The sequence below is a fragment of the Gambusia affinis genome, linkage group LG16 (assembly GCF_019740435.1).
Source record: "Gambusia affinis linkage group LG16, SWU_Gaff_1.0, whole genome shotgun sequence".
Lineage (NCBI taxonomy): Eukaryota > Metazoa > Chordata > Actinopteri > Cyprinodontiformes > Poeciliidae > Gambusia > Gambusia affinis.
The window spans coordinates 2,130,623-2,151,155 of NC_057883.1; the positions used below are offsets into that span (position 1 = coordinate 2,130,623).

Sequence of the window (20,533 nt, forward strand, 5' to 3'; positions counted from 1 at the left end):
GTGATTACGTTGAGTGCTTTATCTTTTTTTTTTTTCTTAATTGCATTTTAGAAATATACCAAAGATGAAGTAGACTGAAACTAAAATAGTTTTTATTTTTTACATTTTCTACCAAAATACAAATTACAAGCATGGTGATACTTGAAAGAAACCTTCTCGCAGAAAACTTCAAATCAATACCTGGATGGACCAGATTTTTGTATATTTCTGTTTTTTATACATTTAAATATGTCATGGGACTTTTTTTGTCAATAAGATTTTATTTATAAAGAATCTTTGTCATCTCTCTTGAGATGACAATCACAGCAGTGTTATGGCTCTGTTAGGCTCTGTTAGTCTGTAAAAAGAAAAAAAGAAAAAAGTTAAAAAAAGAAACTTGGAATCATTGTTTCTCCAAGAGAAAACAATAACATCTAACAATTATTTTTCAAATATTTGTAGAAAGTGTCCCGGGTCACTTTTATTCTACCACATTAGTGGAATGCCATTTTTTGCTCTCAATTTCCATTTGATTTCTCTGAATAAGCAGACATCTTCTGACTAAACACCATCTTTTTAGAGTTTGAACCCTGTCACTTCCCAATGCAGTGAAATAGAAACACCGTCAACCACAGGGTTTATGTGGACGTCGAGCTTAGGTTCCATCCCTTTGCCTTGACCACATGTTAAACAAGTGATAATAATAATAGAACAGAATCTTTACTGATATAAAATTGTCTGAGGCTGCAAAATCATCTACAGCTAACTCAAAGTGTTTTAATAACAGTAGGACGAAAAGTTCAGAAGATGAAGAGAATGAAGCCAGAAGTCTGGATCTACATCATGGGTTTTTCTGATTGACTCTAATGCATCAAAATGAGATGGAATGTTCCACATCTACATGGTTATTATCACACCACCAACCCACCCTGAGTGTATTGTCACAGAATAATGGTCATGGAAGATGGGTTTTGTTTAGTCATGTGACAGTGATAGAAATGCAGCAAAGGATTGTGGGGAGTTAAACTGATGAAGTCACCAGTAGGGTTGTTGTTTTTTAAAAAGGTTGTGAAATATTTACTTATATATACTTATATAACTGATACTTACCAATATATTGTTAAGTATCAGTTATTAGCCATAACAGCAATATTAATATTGGATAAGGATATCAGGCCAAATCATCAGCCCTCTAGGCACTGCTGCCACAGCAGCCAAATTTCACACCAGATTCCCTTACTGACTCTACGGTAGGGGGAAAGGCTCAAACCAAGTCTGCAGCCAAGCACCTCTACCAACCAATGTGACCTCTGAAAGTGTACTTCAGGGAATTTATTCTTGCTTCACCCTTAAACATCTTGCCATGTCTGCAGAATAAACAAACAAACAGGGTGAGGCTGCTGTGGCTGGAGGGCCCTCAGAATCTAACTCTGCTTTGGGCCCCAGTTAACCTTGGACAGGCCCTGAATAAATGTGCCATTTTATTACTCAATATTGGACGATGTTCACTATTGGCATATTTACAAATGTGTCCATTGATTATACATGATATATAAATCTGAATGTATTTATTGAGAATTGAATAACTACAAGAAGGCAGGGCCAGCCCAAGCCTTTTTGGGGCCCTAAGCAGATCTTTAATGGGGCCCCCCATACCAACATGACAATCATATTCTTTATTGCTGCTAAACTGCTCTATGTGTCTAACATAGAGTAGCTATGTGTGTTACATAGCTATTCTGATCCATTATTAGCACTGGTATGATGTAATTAGCTTACATCATACCAGTGTTATTATGGCTGTTGGTTTTAACCTTACATGAGTAGCAAACTAAAAAAAATTTTTTTTGAAATGCAGGTCGGTATTTAAGTGGGTCATATTATTTTAATTATTTGAAAGTAATAAACATTCAATTTACAGTAAACAAGTTAAGTTGGTTAGCTTACATTTCCCCAGCAGTGGCAGCAGCAAACAGCAGGAAGCAAATCCAACTATTTTTTTTACAACTGTAAAAAATTGTATAGGCTATAAATAGTTTTTTGATGTGTAATAGCCTTTCTTTTCTTTCTTTTTTTTTTCAATGTTATTTGGCATGTATAGATATATAGGTGGTGTTCTTGGGGTCCCCCAGCAGCCACTTAACTCGCATGTGCTTTGGGCCGCCTCTGCTAGAAGGAAATTCATCTTTTCAGATCGTCAGCTATTAAGTGGAGCTGAGTGTTTCCTACTGCACTTGAAGGCAGCAGATAGAGCAGACGCTGACTGATCTTCACAAGCTCACCAGCAGACACAACGTTTACAGCAAACCTCATCCTTAAAAAAAAAAAAGAAAGAAAGAAAGAAAGCTCTGGGACAGATTGACAGTGAGCTGGAGTCAGGATGAACACGGAGGAGACTAATGTGGAGATGAAGGATGCTCAGAGCATCAGCGCGGAGCAGAAGGACGGCCCGGACGCGGCCCCGGATGCGGCTCGGGCCGCTGTGGATGCTGACGCTACCGAGGCTGATGTGAGCGAGGCCGACCTGGACCAGGAGGAGCAGGAGAAGCAGCCGATGACCGCCGATGGAGACCGGCCCCCGGAGGCTCCTCCTGAGGACAGGGAGGAGGTGGACGCGGAGAAAAATGGCTCCGTGAAACTGAAGATCCTGGATGAGGAGGAGACGTTCACCGGCCTGAACAAGGAGGAGCTGCTGCGGGTGGCGGGGACTCCTGGGTGAGGACACGCTGTTCACACAGACACACGGTCCGGCTTGTAGGAGCAGGGGAACCTCTTTCGAATGGGGTTAGATTCTGGTAATTATCCTTCGACAACTTGTGGGATATAAAATGTATTTATTTTTTAATGTGAGATATCACTTAAACTAGAGATCTATTATTCAGAAAATATCCTGCAGTATTGATCTATTTCTAGGTTCCTGTACAGGGACACGCTGTGTTTTGTAATGTTGCAGCTTCAGTTTTTATGCTGATAATTTTCAAAGATTCTGTCCGGCTAAAAACGGGGTTAGAGCCACAAATATCACATGACCTCAAGAACAAAAGACACAGTATAATGTTTGGTTATTTATTATTTCATTGATTAACTACAGGAAACATGTGATAATTAAAAAGCTGCTGTTTTATTCCTATTTTAATGTTTTAGTATAAAGAAAAACATTTTAAAAAAAGAAGATGACTACATTTTCTATATGGTGTGTTGATATTTTCACCCAGGCTAACAAGAAAAATAGATCAAAATAAAAACGACTGATACTTTTAGTGTCATTCTGTTGTAAACATGAAATGAAATTATTCCATGAAAAAACCTGCATTTGTTATATCTAGTTGTATTTTAAATTTTTTTATTTTTATTTTTATTTTTTAATCATTTTTAGTCAAATTTTTTAAGAGTCATTTTGGAAGGCCCAAAGATTTGTTGTCAGATTAATTTATTCATAGAGCTTTGTTAGCTTAGCAGCAAAACAGTTCTGTTCAAAATGATCAGCTATCTTCACCTCAGTGTAATAATCACATCATCAACTCAGCTAATAAATTCATTAGTACAAGAACATGTGAACAAAGCTGCTGAAATACTCCAAGCATCATTTTATTACAGTGACATTTAATAAGGTGATGGTGCACTAGAATGGTGTCATTGGAGTATCATGTCACCAAACATCAGGCATCCAGCAGTGTGAGATGAGCTGGTAGCGTCTTACTTCTGTAGACTCAATAGTGATCATTTAAACTGGAAGGTTTTGGAGGTTTATGGTTGTTAAGGGTCCTCTGAATACGTTTCGTTCTTTCCCTAGTTGGGTAAGAACCCGCTGGGCACTCCTGCTGGTGTTCTGGCTGGGCTGGTTGGGGATGTTGGTGGGAGCTGTCCTCATCCTGCTGCAGGCTCCTCGCTGCAGAGAGCTGCCGGCCACCAGCTGGTGGAACGAAGGCCCACTGTACCAGATCGGAAACATCCACGCCTTCACCGACACACACAACCTGAAGGGTGAGCTGCTCTCCGTCCGTCCACCCATCTGCACACACACACACACACACACACACACACACACACACACACACACACACACACACACACACACACACACACACACACACACACACACACGCACACACACACACACACACACACACACACACTGTGTTGCAGAGCTGATAGAAGTGAAAGGCACAGTGCTAAACAGAAGGTGTTAGATACATCTGGACAGAGGAATTATCTGCTACAAATGTAAAGCTAATCATGAGCTACGGCAAATCATCAGAAGTTTTGTAGATCTTACAAAAAAGAAAGTGCCAAAAAAAAAACACTGAGAAATTTTTAGATTGAACTCAGAAATTTTCTAGAAAAAAATTCTGGGAAATTTCTGAGTCCATAAAGTCAAAATGTTTTTGACTCTTAAAGCTCAGAAATTTCCCAATCAATTCTAGAACATTTCTGAGGTTAATCTAAAATTTTACAATTTTTTATTTTTTTTGGGGCAGACATGTCCTCCTTTGATTTCATATCTACAACGGCCCTATGTGATGTAAATCAGATGAAGAATTTCATGTTTTTTGTTGGGGTTTTTTCTGCTCCATGTGAGAGTTACCAAAACATTCTGCTTGCTCCTGTTTCTCAGTTTTGTTGATAGTTGATCTTTAGAAGGATGAATAATTAAAGATTCCTCCCTGACTTTCCATCCTGGAAGGTGTGGAGCAGAAGATGACCAGTTTGTCCCAGCTGAAGGTGAAAGGTCTGCAGAGCCATACTTCCACTATGAAGCCCTGAGAAAGTATAACTAAATAAATCTTCAAAGAATTCTTGTTCTCATTATTGTGGCATTTAGCCCATTAAAACTCCTCTCAGTAACACTAACTGATCTAAAACAGAAAACGTTCAGCCTGGTTTAATGTCAGACTGGGAGGAAGAAGTGATGTGTCTTTTGTTCACAATATATAAATATCTCTTCTTATTTTTATTTTTCCTCTTTCGTAGGTATTTCTGTGGTTTTGGATTTGACTCCAAACTACCAGGGTTCATCTGGACCCTGGTTCTCCAGAGGCAGCGTAACAAACGTAGCAGAGAGACTGAAGGTAACGACCGACTTCTTTAGAGCTGGAGACCCACATGAGCTAAATGTACAGGAAGTCATCAACATGAGGTAGAAGTCAGCTAGGAAACCCACCAAAATTATGATGTGCCACAGCTGCTTGTAAATATATATATATATACATATATATAAAAAATTCCCTTCTCACCCACCGCGGGTGGTGATTCTTCTTCCTCTTAGCCTCTCCTGGGAGCTTGAGGTTCTGTAGTATCTTGGCTGTGCCTAGGACTGCACATTTCTGGACTGAGATGTCTGATGTTGCTCCTGGGATCTGTTGTAGCCACTGTTCCAGTTTGTGGACAGAGGGCCCCGAGGTCCCATGACCACAGGCACCACTGTAGTTCCTTAGCCACATACAACAAGAACAGAATATATATATATATATATATATATATATATATATATATATATATATATATATATATATATATATATATATATATATATATATATTAAAATGGACTTAAATTTTTTACTGGTCCCTGTAAGAAATGACAAGTTTTAAGTTTTACTTAGCTTAAACTTTGTCATATTTAGTCAAGGTACAGCCTGAAGCTGCAGTACATTTTATAATCGCAAAGTTTAAAAAGGGAAGTTTGTGGTAAAATCACCCTGATATGAATAATATATCTATTTCTTTATAGATCTCTATATATAGGCTGCAGGATCAAAATGAAAGTTAAATTGTACATTTAAGTCACTCAGTGTCACCTACAGATTATTTTAGGTTCAGCATAGAGAATTGTGAAGAGAAACTTGAAGTGTTTAATAAGATGAACATTGAGTGACTCGTGTCCCTGCGGCTCCAGTCTGCCCTGGTGTTCTGGCTGAACGAAGGAGTGGACGGAGTCCAGCTGTCTGGAGTGGAGCAGCTGGCCAGCGCGGTCCCAGCCCTCTGGGCCGACATCCGGGCCATCGTCCAGAACGGGACAGACCAGGATCTGAGAGGCGGGTCAGAAAGGTGTGGGGGTTCATCTGTAACCTCTGACCTCTGATAGCAACAGGCTTTTTCCTTTTGTTCCAAAACCCAAATGATGGTTCCTGCTTCCCACATCACATGTTAAAGAGAGGATTAAAAATGTCACACATTGAGCTCTGCTTTTATTAGTAAATGTACGTTTTCATAAATTTTGATTCAATTATTTTAATAGAGAGGAACGACTTCATCTTTAAAGAATACTCTGTCCCCTTCCTGCTGCTCATTCTAACTTTGCTTTTTCAAACTGAAATATTTGATCAGGCAAAAACTTAAAACTCCTTAAAGCTTTAGAGAATGATGGATGTTTCATTTTCTTGTTCTTGTCTTGATGAAGTTTTTTATTTATTATTATCTTAGCATATGTTTCAAGAAACATATGCTAAATGTTTCTAAACATGCAGATTTTTAAAAACTGGTTAAATGTCTGGGTTTTAAAAATACCTCTGGTAGCAGAAATGAGCAGCTTCCTGTGAGTTGTGGATTTAATCCGTGTCTGCGTCTTTCAGACTCCTGCTTGGCGTCACAGAAAGCTCCTCTGCTGACGGCGTGTCTGCTCTTCTGTCCTCCACTGGAGTGGACCTCCTCATATCCAAAGTTCTGACCGCAGGCGGCCCAGAGCCCGCCCGCTACGCCCACACCATCCAGAGGCTCTACTCCAACCACACGCAGACCAACCTGGCCTGGAATCTGGGGGGGCGAGACGACGGTCACCTGGCCTCATTAGTTCCCCCAGCTCATGTCAAACTGTACCAGCTGCTGCTGCTGACGCTGCCTGGGACGCCTGTCTTCAGCTACGGAGACGAGATCGGCCTGATGGACGGGGTGAGAGCCGCTCAGCTGGCAAACAGACCTGCTCTGAGATGTTGCTCAACAGGAAATACATCCTGAAGTTCCTTTAGTAAAATTTGCATCTCTTATTAATTTCTGACTAGTTTTGAATTAGAAACTGTTCAACTGTTTGTTTGTTTTTTCTAATCTTTTCATGTTTGCATTAGGAAACCAAGTTTCCCACGATGCTTTGGGACTTTGAAGAGGAACTGAATGGAACTCTGCGGGTAATCTGTCACCAGGATCTAATGCTCACATGCTTCACAGTGTTTAAATAATTATGTAGTTTTACTCTTCTCCCTTTAGGGTGACTTTAGAGTCTGTTTAGGAACTGCAGGTGAAAAACTCTGACATTCTGTACCTGTAATAAAAATAAAAATACATCAGTGTAGTCACTTAAATCTTCTGGGAATTTGTTGCTGACAAAATTCCCGTATCTTTTGTAGTTTTAAACTTAACTTACCGAAGGCTTGTTTGTGACTAAGGAAGGTTGCGGCACAATTTTTCATAGATTACAGGGAATATCCAACAAACACACCCAGGGGCGTCACTAGCTTTTGAGGACAAGGGGGCCATAGCCCCCCAGAAGAGGCACAAGATTTGAGAAAACACAGCAGGCGAGTTCACTTCTCAAACAGCAATACATGCAGAAAAATTGCTTTTACACTTTAAAAATATTCTATTCACATTCTGGCCACAATAATTTGAATTTATTGGTAGTTTCTCTTTTTGTAGAAAAAAAAATCGACACAACCCCCTAAATTATTTAGGGGGCCTTGAGAATATTTTAGGCCCCTAAAATGGCCCTCTGGTCCGACCTGAATCCTGACGTCTCCTCTCTGTGTTTCTGTCTCCAGGAGGATCAGGCTGACAGGCTGTCCCTCCGCAACTTCTTCCGCTCTGTCAGCGAGCTGCGGGCCAAACAGCGCTCCCTCCTTCACGGAGACTTCCTCCTCCTCTCCAACTCCTCCTCCTCTCTGGCGTACCTGCGGGTCTGGGATCAGAACGACCGCTACCTGGCTGCCTTCAACTGGGGGCCGGAGGAGGAGGTGGTGCTGCAGATGAGCGAAGCGGCGCTGCCTCGGCATGCTGTCGTGGCCCTCAGCACCAACAGCAGCGCCCTCCCTGAAGGCAGCAGTGTGGACCTGACGGAGCTGCGGCTCGGCCCGGGGCAGGCCGCGCTCATCAAGCTTCCTCACGCCGGATAGAGGAAGACGCTTGGTGTTTGCATTTCCTTTATGTCCGTATGCATTGTGTCAACCTGCAGAGGATGATGCTGGAGAGCGGAGCAGAGTTGTTGTTGTGACACATCGTGACTTCTGTTGTCTGCAGGGATTCCCAAACTTTTCCATGCCGCAGCCCCCCAGACTGCATCAGCTTCTATAGGGAAGGGCCCCCTTTGAAAAACTCGCCAAATATATACATGAACACCAACTTTGAGAAGGATTTTCTCACGTCTATATTCTCTGTTCTCAATTGTTCATTTAGCATAAATGCTGCCTCACACCTCTTCATCTTACAGTTGGCCATCCTATGGTTACTTGAGGAGTAAAGCAAATTTTTTAGATTTTTAGATGGTTTGCTTCTATAAAAATATGTGAACGTTGGCTCAGCTGTAAACAGAAGCTGCTCTCATTTTTATGCGCCTTGTTCAAAACTAAATCTGCCTTATCTCAGAGGTGAGTGGCTAACGTAAAGCTGGGCAGGAAACATGGAAATCCCTCCATCTGTGTTCTGTTACTGAAACCGATAAACTAACCAATAGGATTCATTCTCTTCTTCTTTGGTCTGATTTTACCAGGAGTTTAAGAGGTGAATGTCTGTTTTGTCTGTATCTGTAACACACTGTGCACTTATGTATTGCATTCTGTGAAAAATAATAAATTAAAAACATACACTGTTTCCAAGCAAGCAAAAAGATTTCTGATGCCTAGTATTCATAATTAGAAAAATAGATTTTATCCAGAAAGCACAGCATCTTGCAAGCCCAGGCTTCAACATATAAAGGCTTGAAAAAAATGCCCATGTACCACTTTAGCAGCAATAACTAGAAGTTTTTATATGAATTTCTCACAATTTTATGGCTAAATGTTGACTTGTTATTCTTTACACTAAACTTCAGTTTTAAGTTTCATCAGATTTAAGTTGCCCAGGTTCAGTAGCTGCTAAGTAAAGTCCAAATCAGTTGGGATCCAAAAAAATATTTTGGGGAATAAATCATATATCATCTGTAATATAAATGTTTAAAAAAACCAAAACAAAACATAAAACGGGAATCAGCATTTGTTTGTTAACTATAAGAAATTACTTCATTAGATTTCCATCCAGAAAAGTCATATTAGGCTGGAAGATAAATACTTTTGTTTTCTTCTATCTGTCCACAGTGCGTTTGGTGATGATGAAGTTGTGTTCACATAACAATGGATCTGTCCACAGGGGAAAAAAAGACTTCGAACTTTCCTTCAACTAAAAAAAAGACCTGAAATTTTTTAAAATTTTTTGATAAAGTAAAAAAAAAAAAGTATGTCTGACAGCACTTCACCTTGCTGATCTGTCTGCTGGTGTCCTGCGTAGTTGGAACATTTCTTTAAAAAAATCAGTTTTCATTTGTGACACCACAAAATTCAAGATAGAAAAAAACAGAAAAAAAACAAAGTATCTCCAATGTCTTCTTTTATTGCTTCCATGATTTTGTTTCTCAACATTTGATACTTTATCATCTTACCCCATCTAAAAAAGGGTGAGTTTAATGGACATTTTACAGTGTTCATCTGTTATAGAAAATAACTGTGTCACACTTATGATTTAGTTTTATTGGTTATGAACAAAACAACTAAATGATTATATGGAATATTCCATAATGATTCTGTATTTTTGTCCTGTAAGTGTAAATGCTCCAACTCTCATCGGTTAGTACAGATTGGATCCTGCAGTAATTACATTTTTCCACAAGGTGTCAGTAAGTCACTTCTACCGATACAGTTTGGAGCGGTGAAGAAGAGGAAAAAGGGAAGGAGGAGAAATAATAGTAGTGATGATGAAGTAAGTTCCCGCGGCTGCCCTCCAAAGTTCTAGCACGTGTTTTTCGGACCGGGACCCGGAGAGAGGCGGGATTCTCGGCCTGTTCTCGAAGCTTCTACCGGGTCATCATGAACGCCGATGAGGCCAGGCTGAAGCTGCGGGAGCTGCTGGGCCAGGTGAATCCCTCTGAGCTCCCAAAGTTACTGGACTGGATGAAAAACTCAGGTAAACACCTGCACGCTTGTCTTCCCTCCCCCTTCTCGCGATACTTCATTCTGGCCAGCCTAACTTTGAGGTTTGAGGTTGGTTCTGACAAGAGGAATCATCTGTGACTAGTGACGAGCACACAAGTTTCAATTCAGTATTTTAGAACACTGGGCCTAGTCTTTACAGTAATCTTACTTTTCCAGAGCTTCGTGTATTTGAAGGGCCTAGTCAAAGTCTAGATCTAATTTAAGTAAAAAATCTGGGGCAAGATTTGAATTGACATTCATAGATGCTCTTCATCCAATCTGAAATATTTAAAAATATACATTTTTTTCCCCACAAATATGTGGCATTTTGTTTTGGTCTGTCAGATAAAATACATTATTGTTTGTTGTTGTTATGTGACAGAAAGTGAAACAATTTAATGAAAATGTTTTGCAAGTAGTAGAAGTTCTGAGAGGACTTGGGATGTAAGGGTTAGATCAGGACAGTTTGCTGCTGAAACCATGGCGATGAGAGCAGGTGTTGGTACAGCTGGCAGTGTGAGGCGGGTTCCAAGTCCTGCTGGAAAATGAAATCAGTATCTCCATACAACCTGTCAGCAGAAGGAAGCATAAAGTACTGTAAAAGTAATACTCTGAGGCCACTGTCTGTTTTTAAAATGGTCTCTTTTTCAGCAAAAAGTTTTGATTCATGTTCCTAAACATATGTTTTAATCTCTTACTTATTTATTGGTTTAATTTTATTCATTGTAATAGCTTTTTTTTTTTTTTCTTTGTATTTTGTAGACCTTGGTAGCCCTTTGAAATCTCAAGATGTAAAGGGCATTTTAATAAAATCCATTGTATTATTATTAAATACAATCTGGGGGGTGCTGTGGTGGCGCAGGGGGTTAGCACGCCCCACCCTTGGAGGCCTTAGTCCTCGACACGGACGTCACGGGTTCGACTCCCGGTCCTGACGACCCTTGCCACATGTCCTCATCCTCCCTCTTTCCTGTCTGCCTACTGTCACAAAAATACGAGCCACTAGAGCTGCAAAAACTCTTCGGAGAAAAGAATAAATAAATACAATCTGACACATTTTGGGAGCAGAAATTGGTGCTGACTTAGCAAAATTCAGTACATTTGTGCCTTGTTTTTTTTTCTGTTTAAAGAAACATTTTAAGTCGGTTCGGCACTGTCTTCTGTACTTCACCTTCGCTATCATTCGGAGGTAGAAAAGGCCACCTCAGCTCATCACTTATCTGAAACTGTTATCCAGGTTTCTGGTAGAGGCTCTGATGTTGTTTCCTAAAGAATCAAACTCTCAGTAATGTGTGAGTCCCAAACGTCTCTATCTGTGTGTGTGTGTGTGTGTGTGTGTGTGTGTGTGTGTGTGTGTGTGTGTGTGTGTGTGTGTGTGTGTGTGTGTCCTTCTGTAGATGAGCTGGATCAGCTGCTGCTTGACAACAACAAGGTGATCCTGCAGAGCATTGCAGAAGACTTGAGAGCCAGACTGCCGGTCGACGCCATGCTGCCGTCTGAGACTGCTGCACAACACAAGGTTCCTCCACGGTTTCATTTGCCGCCACCTCAAAGCATCTCATTACTGAGCTACAGTTGTCTGTTTCTGACGTGGATAAACAACCACGATAATCCTGAAAAGGGTGCAATCTGCATGCAGACGTTAACGTGACTGCGCTCGCATTCATCTGCACGGATTTTAAATGGTGCATGCATGAGTGAATGAGGCGTTCTCATTGGCCTGTCTGACCCTGTCTGGCTCAGGGTGTCATTGTGGTGTGATGTGATTACACCACGTCATGCTCTCCAGTAATCTGCACACAAATGATGTAGAGAAGACATAATCTTAGCGTGGCAGTATTATGTAAAATCAGCTTTTTTTACCTTCACATTATGTAACAATGTTATCCCCTCATCAAAAACATACCTGCAGTGTTGCTTTGACTCTTTTATTTACTTCTTGAGAAATTCTTTAACCTCCATAGTAACTACTGAGCTGTGCAAAACACCTGGGTGGACCTAGCCCCGCCTTTGAGCTGCAGCTCCTCCTCAGAACTGCAGTTTCCATAAAGCACAGCTGTCAAACTCCAGTCCTCAAGGGCCGCCGTCCTGCAGTTTTTAAATGTCTCACAGGTACAAAACACTGGAATGAAAAGGCTTAATGACCTCCTCCTTGTGTAGATCGGTTCTCCAGAGCCTTAATGACCTCATTATTCTATTCAGGTGGTGCAGCAGAGGCACATCTAAACGTTGCAGGGCAGCGGCCCTTGAGGACTGGAGTTTGACACCCCTGCCATCCAGCTTCTGCCTCACAGAGCATCCTTCCCTCACGACTCCCCAGCTCAGCTCCTCAAGACTATCCAGCAGCAATTAGCAAACACCTGGTGGAGCTGCACATCAGCTGAGCTCATTACATTACTGATGTGGTTCTGTCCTGTAGATGCAGCAGCGGCAGCGGCCCACGGTTCATGTGGACAGCTTCCTGTACAGTGAGGACCAGGTGGACGCTCTGTGTGAGGAGGGGGCCATGAGCAGGAACTACTGTCTCAGCTGTGGATCCTTCAGGACCGCCCCCCTCGGTAGGAACATGGCTCTGCCTTCTGCCTCCACACACGGTGGTGGAGCAGCGTGTACTCCAATGTGATTGACAGCTCTAAGATCATCCTTCTGGTTCTGATTGGTTGTCTCTGACCATGTGGTGTATTTCTGCAGATGACAGAGGAGTTGTTGTTTTTTTTGTTGTTGTTTTTTTTTTCACTGATTACTTGTCTCAGATTAACTATTATGACATGGTGACGGTTTTAATAGTTATGTGAAAAACCTGTTGCTTATAAAAGTTGCAGTTCTAATTTTGTTCTGATGTTATTTTCTGAATGTTTGGGCTCCGATCCCTGTTAGACCATCCAACTCTTTTGCTGTTCAACAGATGGTCATCCCAACTCAAACCAAATGACTGTGATGGGCAGCCTGCTCACAGATCCTTATGGATTAACACAGCCATGTTTCCTTACAGTAGACCAGAACCAAATCATAAAAAATGACTTGAAATTATTGTTAATCAAAGCAAAAACCAAACATCTTTGCTTTCCATTCTTAAAGTCAGTTATTAAACTGAAACAGGAGGTAAAGTTGAAGAGGTGTAAAAAGAGGCGCAGCCAGTTATTCCATCTAGTTGAAACAATAAATGAATTGATCCAACTGGGACGATTCATTTATCACAATGAATCGTCCCAGAATTCATTGTGATAAATGGTAACATTGCTGCTTTGAGACTATTTTCAAGAAACATGATGGTAATGTCATAATAATAATACAAGAAGACATTCTCTGAGATTAATAAACTCTAAATTCTCATAAACATTTGACACTGGAACTGGAAGGCATTTTAAGTATACAAAATAAACAAAACAACAAATAAAATGAATCATGAAGTTTCTGTAAACGAAGTAGTCCTTTTAAAAAAGGACCACAGCACCAGACTGAAGACTTTTGTCATCCAGTTGTTGGTAGAGAGAGAGAATAGAGAAAAACAATAAACCATACAAATTGAAATTATTGAGTTCATCTTAATTTATCACAATTGATTTATTGGTTATTGTGACAGGCCCACACAGACAGAGTGTCATAAGTAGTGTACTTATGAACATGCATGTAAACCTGGATGTTTACTCCTGTTCTCTTCTTCTCCTGCAGATTTCATCTCACACTCGTTCTCAATGTCAGAACTTCAGTTCCTGTTCCAGAACGTTCTGCCGGACCTCAGTGGTCGGACTGTGGTGGACGTTGGTTCCCGACTGGGAGCAGTTCTTTATGGGGTCAGAGTTTGTCTTAACCTTTGTGAAACCCCCACAGATCCAGAAACGTGCCAATGCTAGTGATGGTTGTCATAGAAACCTTGTTTCAGATGGTGCAAGGTGAAGTATGATCGAAATGATCAGAACATGTTGCTCAGTCATGTGGTGGGACTTTGTGTTCTTCCCTTCTTTAAGTGAATATTTACAATATAAAGTTCTTAGTGGATGTTGTGATGAGTTCAGGGACATGTCTGTGTGTCAAGGTTTTTGATTTCAGGGGAGGAATTGCAATGTATGTTTGGTGTAAATTAGTTAGCATATCATACTGGCTACCACTTATATCTTGTTTTATTCTAAAAAAAAAAAAAAAAAGGTCATAACGTCCAAAACAAGGTCAGCTGAGTTAAATCATGTTTAGTAGATTTTGTGTGGAGATCAGTTTGTTTGTTTTCAGTGACTATCAGCAAATCAAGAGATACATTTAAAAGATACGGACCATTATTGACAGTACAACCACTTACCCGAACTACAAGCTGATACAGGCGCTCTGATAATAAGGACTGGAATAAAAACGATGCAGAGACAAGCTTACTGCCAGTGTTATTATCATAACATTCACCCTGTTGGCACATTACTCAGGTTCTCCATCACTCTGACTGTTACCAATCCAACACCTTTCAACACAAACTGATCTGTATGTATAGATAGCATTTTTCTAACAGAAGGGAACATTGATTATGCTATCAAATAAGTGGCTGGGAAACACATAACACTGCCCCTTTAATGTTGCTCCCTTTTCTTTCAAATCTTGAAATGTTTCAACTCTGTTTTAGAAACCTGCTATTGAAATCATTAGGAGAGACTTGAACACCATCTAAATCATTGTTGTATCACATTGTGATGAACATATCATGTGTTCAGGGTTATGTGTACAGTTCAGCCTCTCGCCTCATTGGACTGGAGCTCAGTGAGGACTTTGTCAGGCTGCAGAACGACATGCTCCACAAATACGGCATGTCAGACCGAGTTCAGGTTCGTGTGTCTGATCGTCCTTCATCCCTTCTCTCACACAGACACTCTCACACACCTTTAATAAAAACAACTCCCCCCCTCACTCCCCCTGTACCTACCCAGGTTCTCCATGCAAACGTCTGCACTCAGGAGGTTCTGCTGCAGGGCGCCGATGTTCTGGTCCTGAACAATGTTTTTGAGTACTTCATGGAGCCCACCGAACAAATTGGGTAGTTCTTCTGAGACTGTGCAGGAAATCTCCAGAAAACACCAACTGTGAAGCTGCATGCTCTAAAGGAACATTTGCTCTCTGTGTGTTCAGAGCCTGGAAGTTCATCATGCAGGCCTTCAGGAGGAGAGGAGCCCTGCTGGTTACCGTTCCCAGTTTGCAAGAGAGTCTGGATGCTCTGCAGGTACCTGGAAAACACCAGAACGTTGCATTTCGTTCAACACAGAAAAGAGAACTAGTTTAGTTTTGCGCAGCCTGGAGCCACACCAGGTTGTTTGTCTTTCAAATGTTTCTAATTTCTGTGAACAGACTCAATTTTATTGTGGTTAGACATTCTTATACCCAACACGTAGGCCTCTCATGGTATAGCTCTTTCTGTACTCAAGTTTTTAACCAACTCATTTCGCTTTATTTTAGGGAACCACAATAATCAGATGATATTTGTCATTTTTAGCATATCAAATCAGTCTGATAAATAAAACTGGATTGATATTGACAACGGATATTTATTTCCATCATGTTGTTGTTTGTTTCTGGAGGGGAGAGGAAGAGGTTGGTCCTGTGGTCATGTGACAGTAGCTGCATTTCCGTTACAAATGTGGGCACAACCATGTCAATTTTCTGATAATGTCAAAAACAACAACATATTTTTGCAATTCTGGTGTTCCCATTAAATAAGAAGATCGAATAAAATCACATCTGGATAATTTTGTTCATGCAATAAGTCATTTAAAAATATGATCCTCCAGCTGCTTCCTGTCACTTTCTTCTTTTTTTTTGTTTTGTAATTCAAATTTTTATTGATTTTCTGAATATTATCTCACATAAAACACAAATACAAAACAAAAAAGGCTGGTGCACCACCCCCCGCCCCCCAATACCCAGGGTACAGTCATATATTATATGTATGTTACAGTGTCAATTCCAAAACATTCAGTAGTTGAGAGAAAGGTAATTGTCCGGGAAAATCAGATTTCATCCAGATACATTACTCGAAGCCATAGTTCTTTTCAATGAGTCCCAAAAGCTATCCCATTCCATGTCCCTGTTCCCATCCATGTTGTTGAGCATGACTTCATAAGAAGCTGTATCCGTCATTGATTTAATCCACTCATTTAGCTCCTGTCTCTTTCTTCTTCATGGTTTGCAGCAGTGGTGTCATCAGGTTGTTGATCATGTGACTGGTATGAGGGGGAAAAGTCTTTCCATTTCAGTTTTGCTAAATAAACCAAAACTTTTTAATTGAAAAACTATATATTTTTTTTTATTATTGCCTTGTTTCCATTAAGTAAATTTATTCTTGAAATGATAAATTGTGCAATTATATGCTCAATGGAAGTGCAGTGATGCAGTGTTATAGGGAATTTAACTTAAGCAGTGTAATGAAAGAAGTAATGAAATTTGAATCTGTATTGCATGTTATTGTTTATTGACTTCTGTTTATTGCAAACTACCTCCATCCTTCAGGTGCCACTACCACCAGGCTGGGTGGAGGAGCTACCTGTGGACTACAACGTCTACCTGGGCCGAGATGCAGACCCCGAGGAGCTCAGACAGATTCATCTGTACCGGGTCGTCTGATGCTGGCAGCTGCACCAGGATGAGGTCAGGTGACTGCGGACAGAAATCGCTCTACTGAGTCATGTGACTGCAAAAGGAGCTCCTGGGAACAGAACGTATGACTACAAACAGATCCAGCTGGACAAGGTCATGTGACTAGAGACAAAGTGCCCTGTAGTGGATCAGGTGACTGCAGAATGAAACGGCTGTTCTCAATCATCCAAGCACATTTCTCCACCTGTCAGGAGGTGGTGCAGCTCTGGGATCCAGGTGGTTCCAGGTCTTACTGGAAGTGGTTTGAAAAGGTGGGAAATTATGCTGGACTGCATCTGCTTTACCAAAAGTCTTCATTTGTACTCGGAGTTGAGACTTTCTGAAGTCCAAGATCAACTTAAATCAGAATGTGAACTTCACAAGTCAAAGGTTCTTTACCTCCTCAAACATTAAAATTCAACATGGCTTCCAAACTACCATGGGTCCAAATCTTACAGAACCACAGGCATAGAATAGATTATTGCACATTGGTGTTAATAATAAATCAAACTGTTAATTATGCTTCACTTGTATATTTACTTTACAGTTTGCTTTAAACCATCATTGAGAATAATCTTTTTTATGTTATTGTTATCTTTCTAAGTTTCTGTTTTATAAAATCGGATACATTAAAAAATACAAAAGATACCAGCATTGTCTAGTGTTTGTTTACTTGATCTTATAGACAGGGGTTGATTTTTGTCTCCCTAATTATCTTTTTTGTGTTTTAAGTTGTGTATTATGATATGTTGCATGACATGTTAGGTCCTTGGTAATGAATCCTCTTTAACAGTCTTATCCTGGTGAATCTCTCTGAAGGTGTGCACAAATAGGAGACTTTAAAAATCAAACTCAACTAGACTTGATGTTAAGAAAACTACAGAACTTATCAGAAACCAGGCTAGGACCTAAATTTGATCACCCACATGGTCTGTTACTAAATCCTTATGGTGAACCTATGATGAGGTCGGCAGATGCGCAGTTCCACCAGGTGTTTGGTAATTGCTTGGAAGGTTTATTTTCGAAGAGTGAATAACATTACAACATGATATTTAGCGAAAATTTATTTTTATTAAATTTTTTATTATTATTATTATTTATTTATTTATTCTTCATCCTCCCAGACCTGCCTGCTGTGTTTTCTAACTTTCTCTAACAAACGTCTGAGTCCAGAAACAGAACAGCTGCGTTTACACACAGCTGGACTTTATTCATACACAGGGGATTACCTCTGGCTTTTTATTAGAGGCATAAAACTAAAGGGGATTCAATACACACCACAGTTCTCAGTGTTCATTAGACTTGTTTTATTTTGCTTCCAAGTAATAATTTTTTTCTCCATCAAATGAAGTCCTTATAAAATTTATTTAGGTTGTAATTCGATAAAAACTCAGAGTTAGGGTATGAATACTTTTTCACAGCATTTTGTGTAAGTGTAGTGTTTATCATTCCACCATAGAAACAGTCAGAAAGCCACCTACAGATGGAGAGAGAGGAAAAGAGGTGAGGCATTGAACAAAGTCGAATCACCTTTGTAAATGTTTAATTTTTATTAAAAATTTGAATAGATCAGAGCTCAGATAAAGATGATATGTGTTAGCAGCATCAGGCAAGCTTGGCTTTTGTGCAGCTTCTTGATGCATGTCACAGAATGGCTGCACCTTAAACTAAACGTAAAGAGTGGGATCAACCATTCAGCATGAGTTAATATGTATTTTCCATATCATGGAAAATACATAATAGTTCATTTCAGCAAGCAGGAAACTACACAGATCTTAAACCCACTCAGAAGCTATTGTTTGTCTCAAAAAGCAGCTGGAGAAACATAAGCCAACAAATAAGACAACAGGTTACCATGGAGATTTGGGCATCTGACAATATCCAGTATTCATTGTCCTCTGTTTATCTGAGATTGGGTTGAGGAGGAAAACCCAGACATCCAGTGAGTTCTGGGTCTTTACCTGGCATCTCTTCACTGCTGAAACTTGGATCACATTTTTACCAACTGCTTAGAAACTTCCAGAAACCAAATGTCACCAGTGACATTTACAATTTAATCATTTTTTTCAGTTTGAATTTTTTTTTCAGGCTTCCTGTGAATTTGCTTAATGATAACACTGAAAAGAATAGGCATTCATCGGAGAAAACCTCAATGCAGCTGCCCGATGTGTCTCAATTTCAAGATGCTTGCTTTGATTCTGATTTTATGCTGAGTTATGATCAGCACAGGCCCACCTTTTTGTGATTGACTAGAGCCCCCTGCTGACCCGAAGTTCTCTCTGGGGGTCCCCAAAAGAACTTACACTGTGTTCCAAATTATAATGCAAATTGGATTTAAGTGTCATAAAGATTACACTTTTAGTTGTGCTATTACATTTATAAATGGTATTGTGTGTCAGGGCTCTTTGAATCACTATAATTAATTTCAGAGAGCTGGTTGATTAGTTTGTCTGGTGAGCTCAATTAAAGGAAATCTACTAAAGAAGGATGTTCCACATTATTAAGCAGGCCACAGGTTTCAAGCAATATGGGAAAGAGAAAGGATCTCTGCTGACGAAAATCATCAGATAGTGTAGTGCTGTATGACAAGGTATGAAAACATTAGATATTTAACAAAAACCGAAGCGTTATTGTACTGTGAAGAGATTTGTGGCTGATTCAGAACAAAGATGGGTTTGTACAGATAAAGGCATAATGAGGAAGGTTTCTGTTAGACAAAGTCATCAGATTAAGAGACCAGCTGTTAAAATGCCCTAACAAAGCAGCAAACAGTTATTTGAAGCTGCTGGTGCCTCTGGAACCTCAAGCTGGAGGATCCTCCAGAGGCTTGTGGTGCATGAAGCTATTATTGGGCCCCTAACCAGAGCTCACAAGCAGAAACGGTCTCAGTGGGCCCAGGTGTACTTGAAGATTAATTTTCAAACAGACTTGTTCACTGATGACTGCTGTACAACCCTGGATGGTCCAGATGGACACAGTAGTGGTTTGGTGGTGGATGGTCATCATGTCCCAAAATGGCTGTGACGTCAGCAAGGAGGTGGTGGAGTCATTTTCACGGCTGAAATCATGAGGAGACAATTATTGGTCGGCCCCTTTAGAGTCCATGAAGGTGTGAAAATGACCTCAGCAAAGTAGATGGACTTTCTGACTGATCACTTTCTTTCATGGTTCAAAAAGAAGAGCCGGACCTTCAGTAGCAAAATCATCTTCATGCATGACAATGAATGCTGCAAGAATTACCACTGTGTCATTGGTTGCTATGGGCATGAAAGGTGAGAAACTCATGGTGTGGTCACCATCCTCCTCTGACCTCAACCTTATTGAGAACCTTTGGAGTTTCCTCAAGCAAAAGATCTGAGGGTGGAATGTAGTTCATATCAAAACAGCAGATCTGGGAAGATATTCTGACATCCTGCAGAGAAATTCAAGCAGAAACTCCACAAACTCACAAGTTTAATGGATCAAGAATTGTGCTGTGATATCAAAGAAGGTTCTGTGTTAACATGGAACTGGTCTGTTAAGATGTTTTTGATTGAAATAACTTTTGATTTTATTACATGTGACCACTTAATACTGCACATTCAAAGAATGACCATTTGCAGTTCTTTATAATTCATAAAATGTTTAGAAAATCTGCTGTGCATAATAATTTGGAACAGTGCATTTTGAGTTTTTTATTTTTGAAAAAAAATATACTGTTCTCATGGGGAGCTTTGTTCAGTAGAATTTGATTTATACTGTAATAGTTCATGACTTGAAAATTATACTGATCATCATTTGCATTGATCATTTAAGAAAATG

The 20,533-nt window shown here is 40.2% G+C and overlaps 2 protein-coding genes across 2 annotated transcripts; both read left to right on the forward strand.

The window, feature by feature from the left end:
- Window positions 1-2: 2 nt before the first annotated feature.
- On the forward strand, window positions 3-8,790 carry LOC122846610 (4F2 cell-surface antigen heavy chain-like). The gene is made up of 8 exons (XM_044143681.1): window positions 3-2,694; window positions 3,773-3,963; window positions 4,664-4,708; window positions 4,951-5,048; window positions 5,875-6,026; window positions 6,551-6,866; window positions 7,040-7,099; window positions 7,730-8,790. Exons 1-8 carry the CDS (start codon window positions 2,360-2,362, stop codon window positions 8,078-8,080), a joined length of 1,548 nt encoding a protein of 515 aa, XP_043999616.1. The 5' UTR covers window positions 3-2,359; the 3' UTR covers window positions 8,081-8,790.
- Window positions 8,791-9,849: 1,059 nt separating this feature from the next.
- Window positions 9,850-17,384, forward strand: zgc:109986 (uncharacterized protein LOC553566 homolog). The gene is made up of 8 exons (XM_044142688.1): window positions 9,850-10,118; window positions 11,524-11,645; window positions 12,546-12,684; window positions 13,799-13,920; window positions 14,821-14,931; window positions 15,034-15,140; window positions 15,233-15,323; window positions 16,607-17,384. The coding sequence occupies exons 1-8, from the start codon at window positions 10,022-10,024 to the stop codon at window positions 16,718-16,720; spliced, it is 903 nt and encodes a 300-aa protein (XP_043998623.1). The 5' UTR covers window positions 9,850-10,021; the 3' UTR covers window positions 16,721-17,384.
- Window positions 17,385-20,533: the final 3,149 nt, after the last annotated feature.

Bases quoted from the DNA above. Each gene is read 5' to 3' on its own strand.
- zgc:109986 (XM_044142688.1), top strand. From the start codon at position 10,022: ATGAACGCCGATGAGGCCAGGCTGAAGCTGCGGGAGCTGCTGGGCCAG. The intron at 11,646-12,545 runs GTTCCTCCACGG...TCTGTCCTGTAG, and splicing joins AGACTGCTGCACAACACAAG to ATGCAGCAGCGGCAGCGGCC. The intron at 13,921-14,820 runs GTCAGAGTTTGT...TCATGTGTTCAG, and splicing joins TGGGAGCAGTTCTTTATGGG to GGTTATGTGTACAGTTCAGC.
- LOC122846610 (XM_044143681.1), top strand. From the start codon at position 2,360: ATGAACACGGAGGAGACTAATGTGGAGATGAAGGATGCTCAGAGCATC. The intron at 2,695-3,772 runs GTGAGGACACGC...TTCTTTCCCTAG, and splicing joins CGGGTGGCGGGGACTCCTGG to TTGGGTAAGAACCCGCTGGG. The intron at 5,049-5,874 runs GTAACGACCGAC...CTGCGGCTCCAG, and splicing joins ACGTAGCAGAGAGACTGAAG to TCTGCCCTGGTGTTCTGGCT.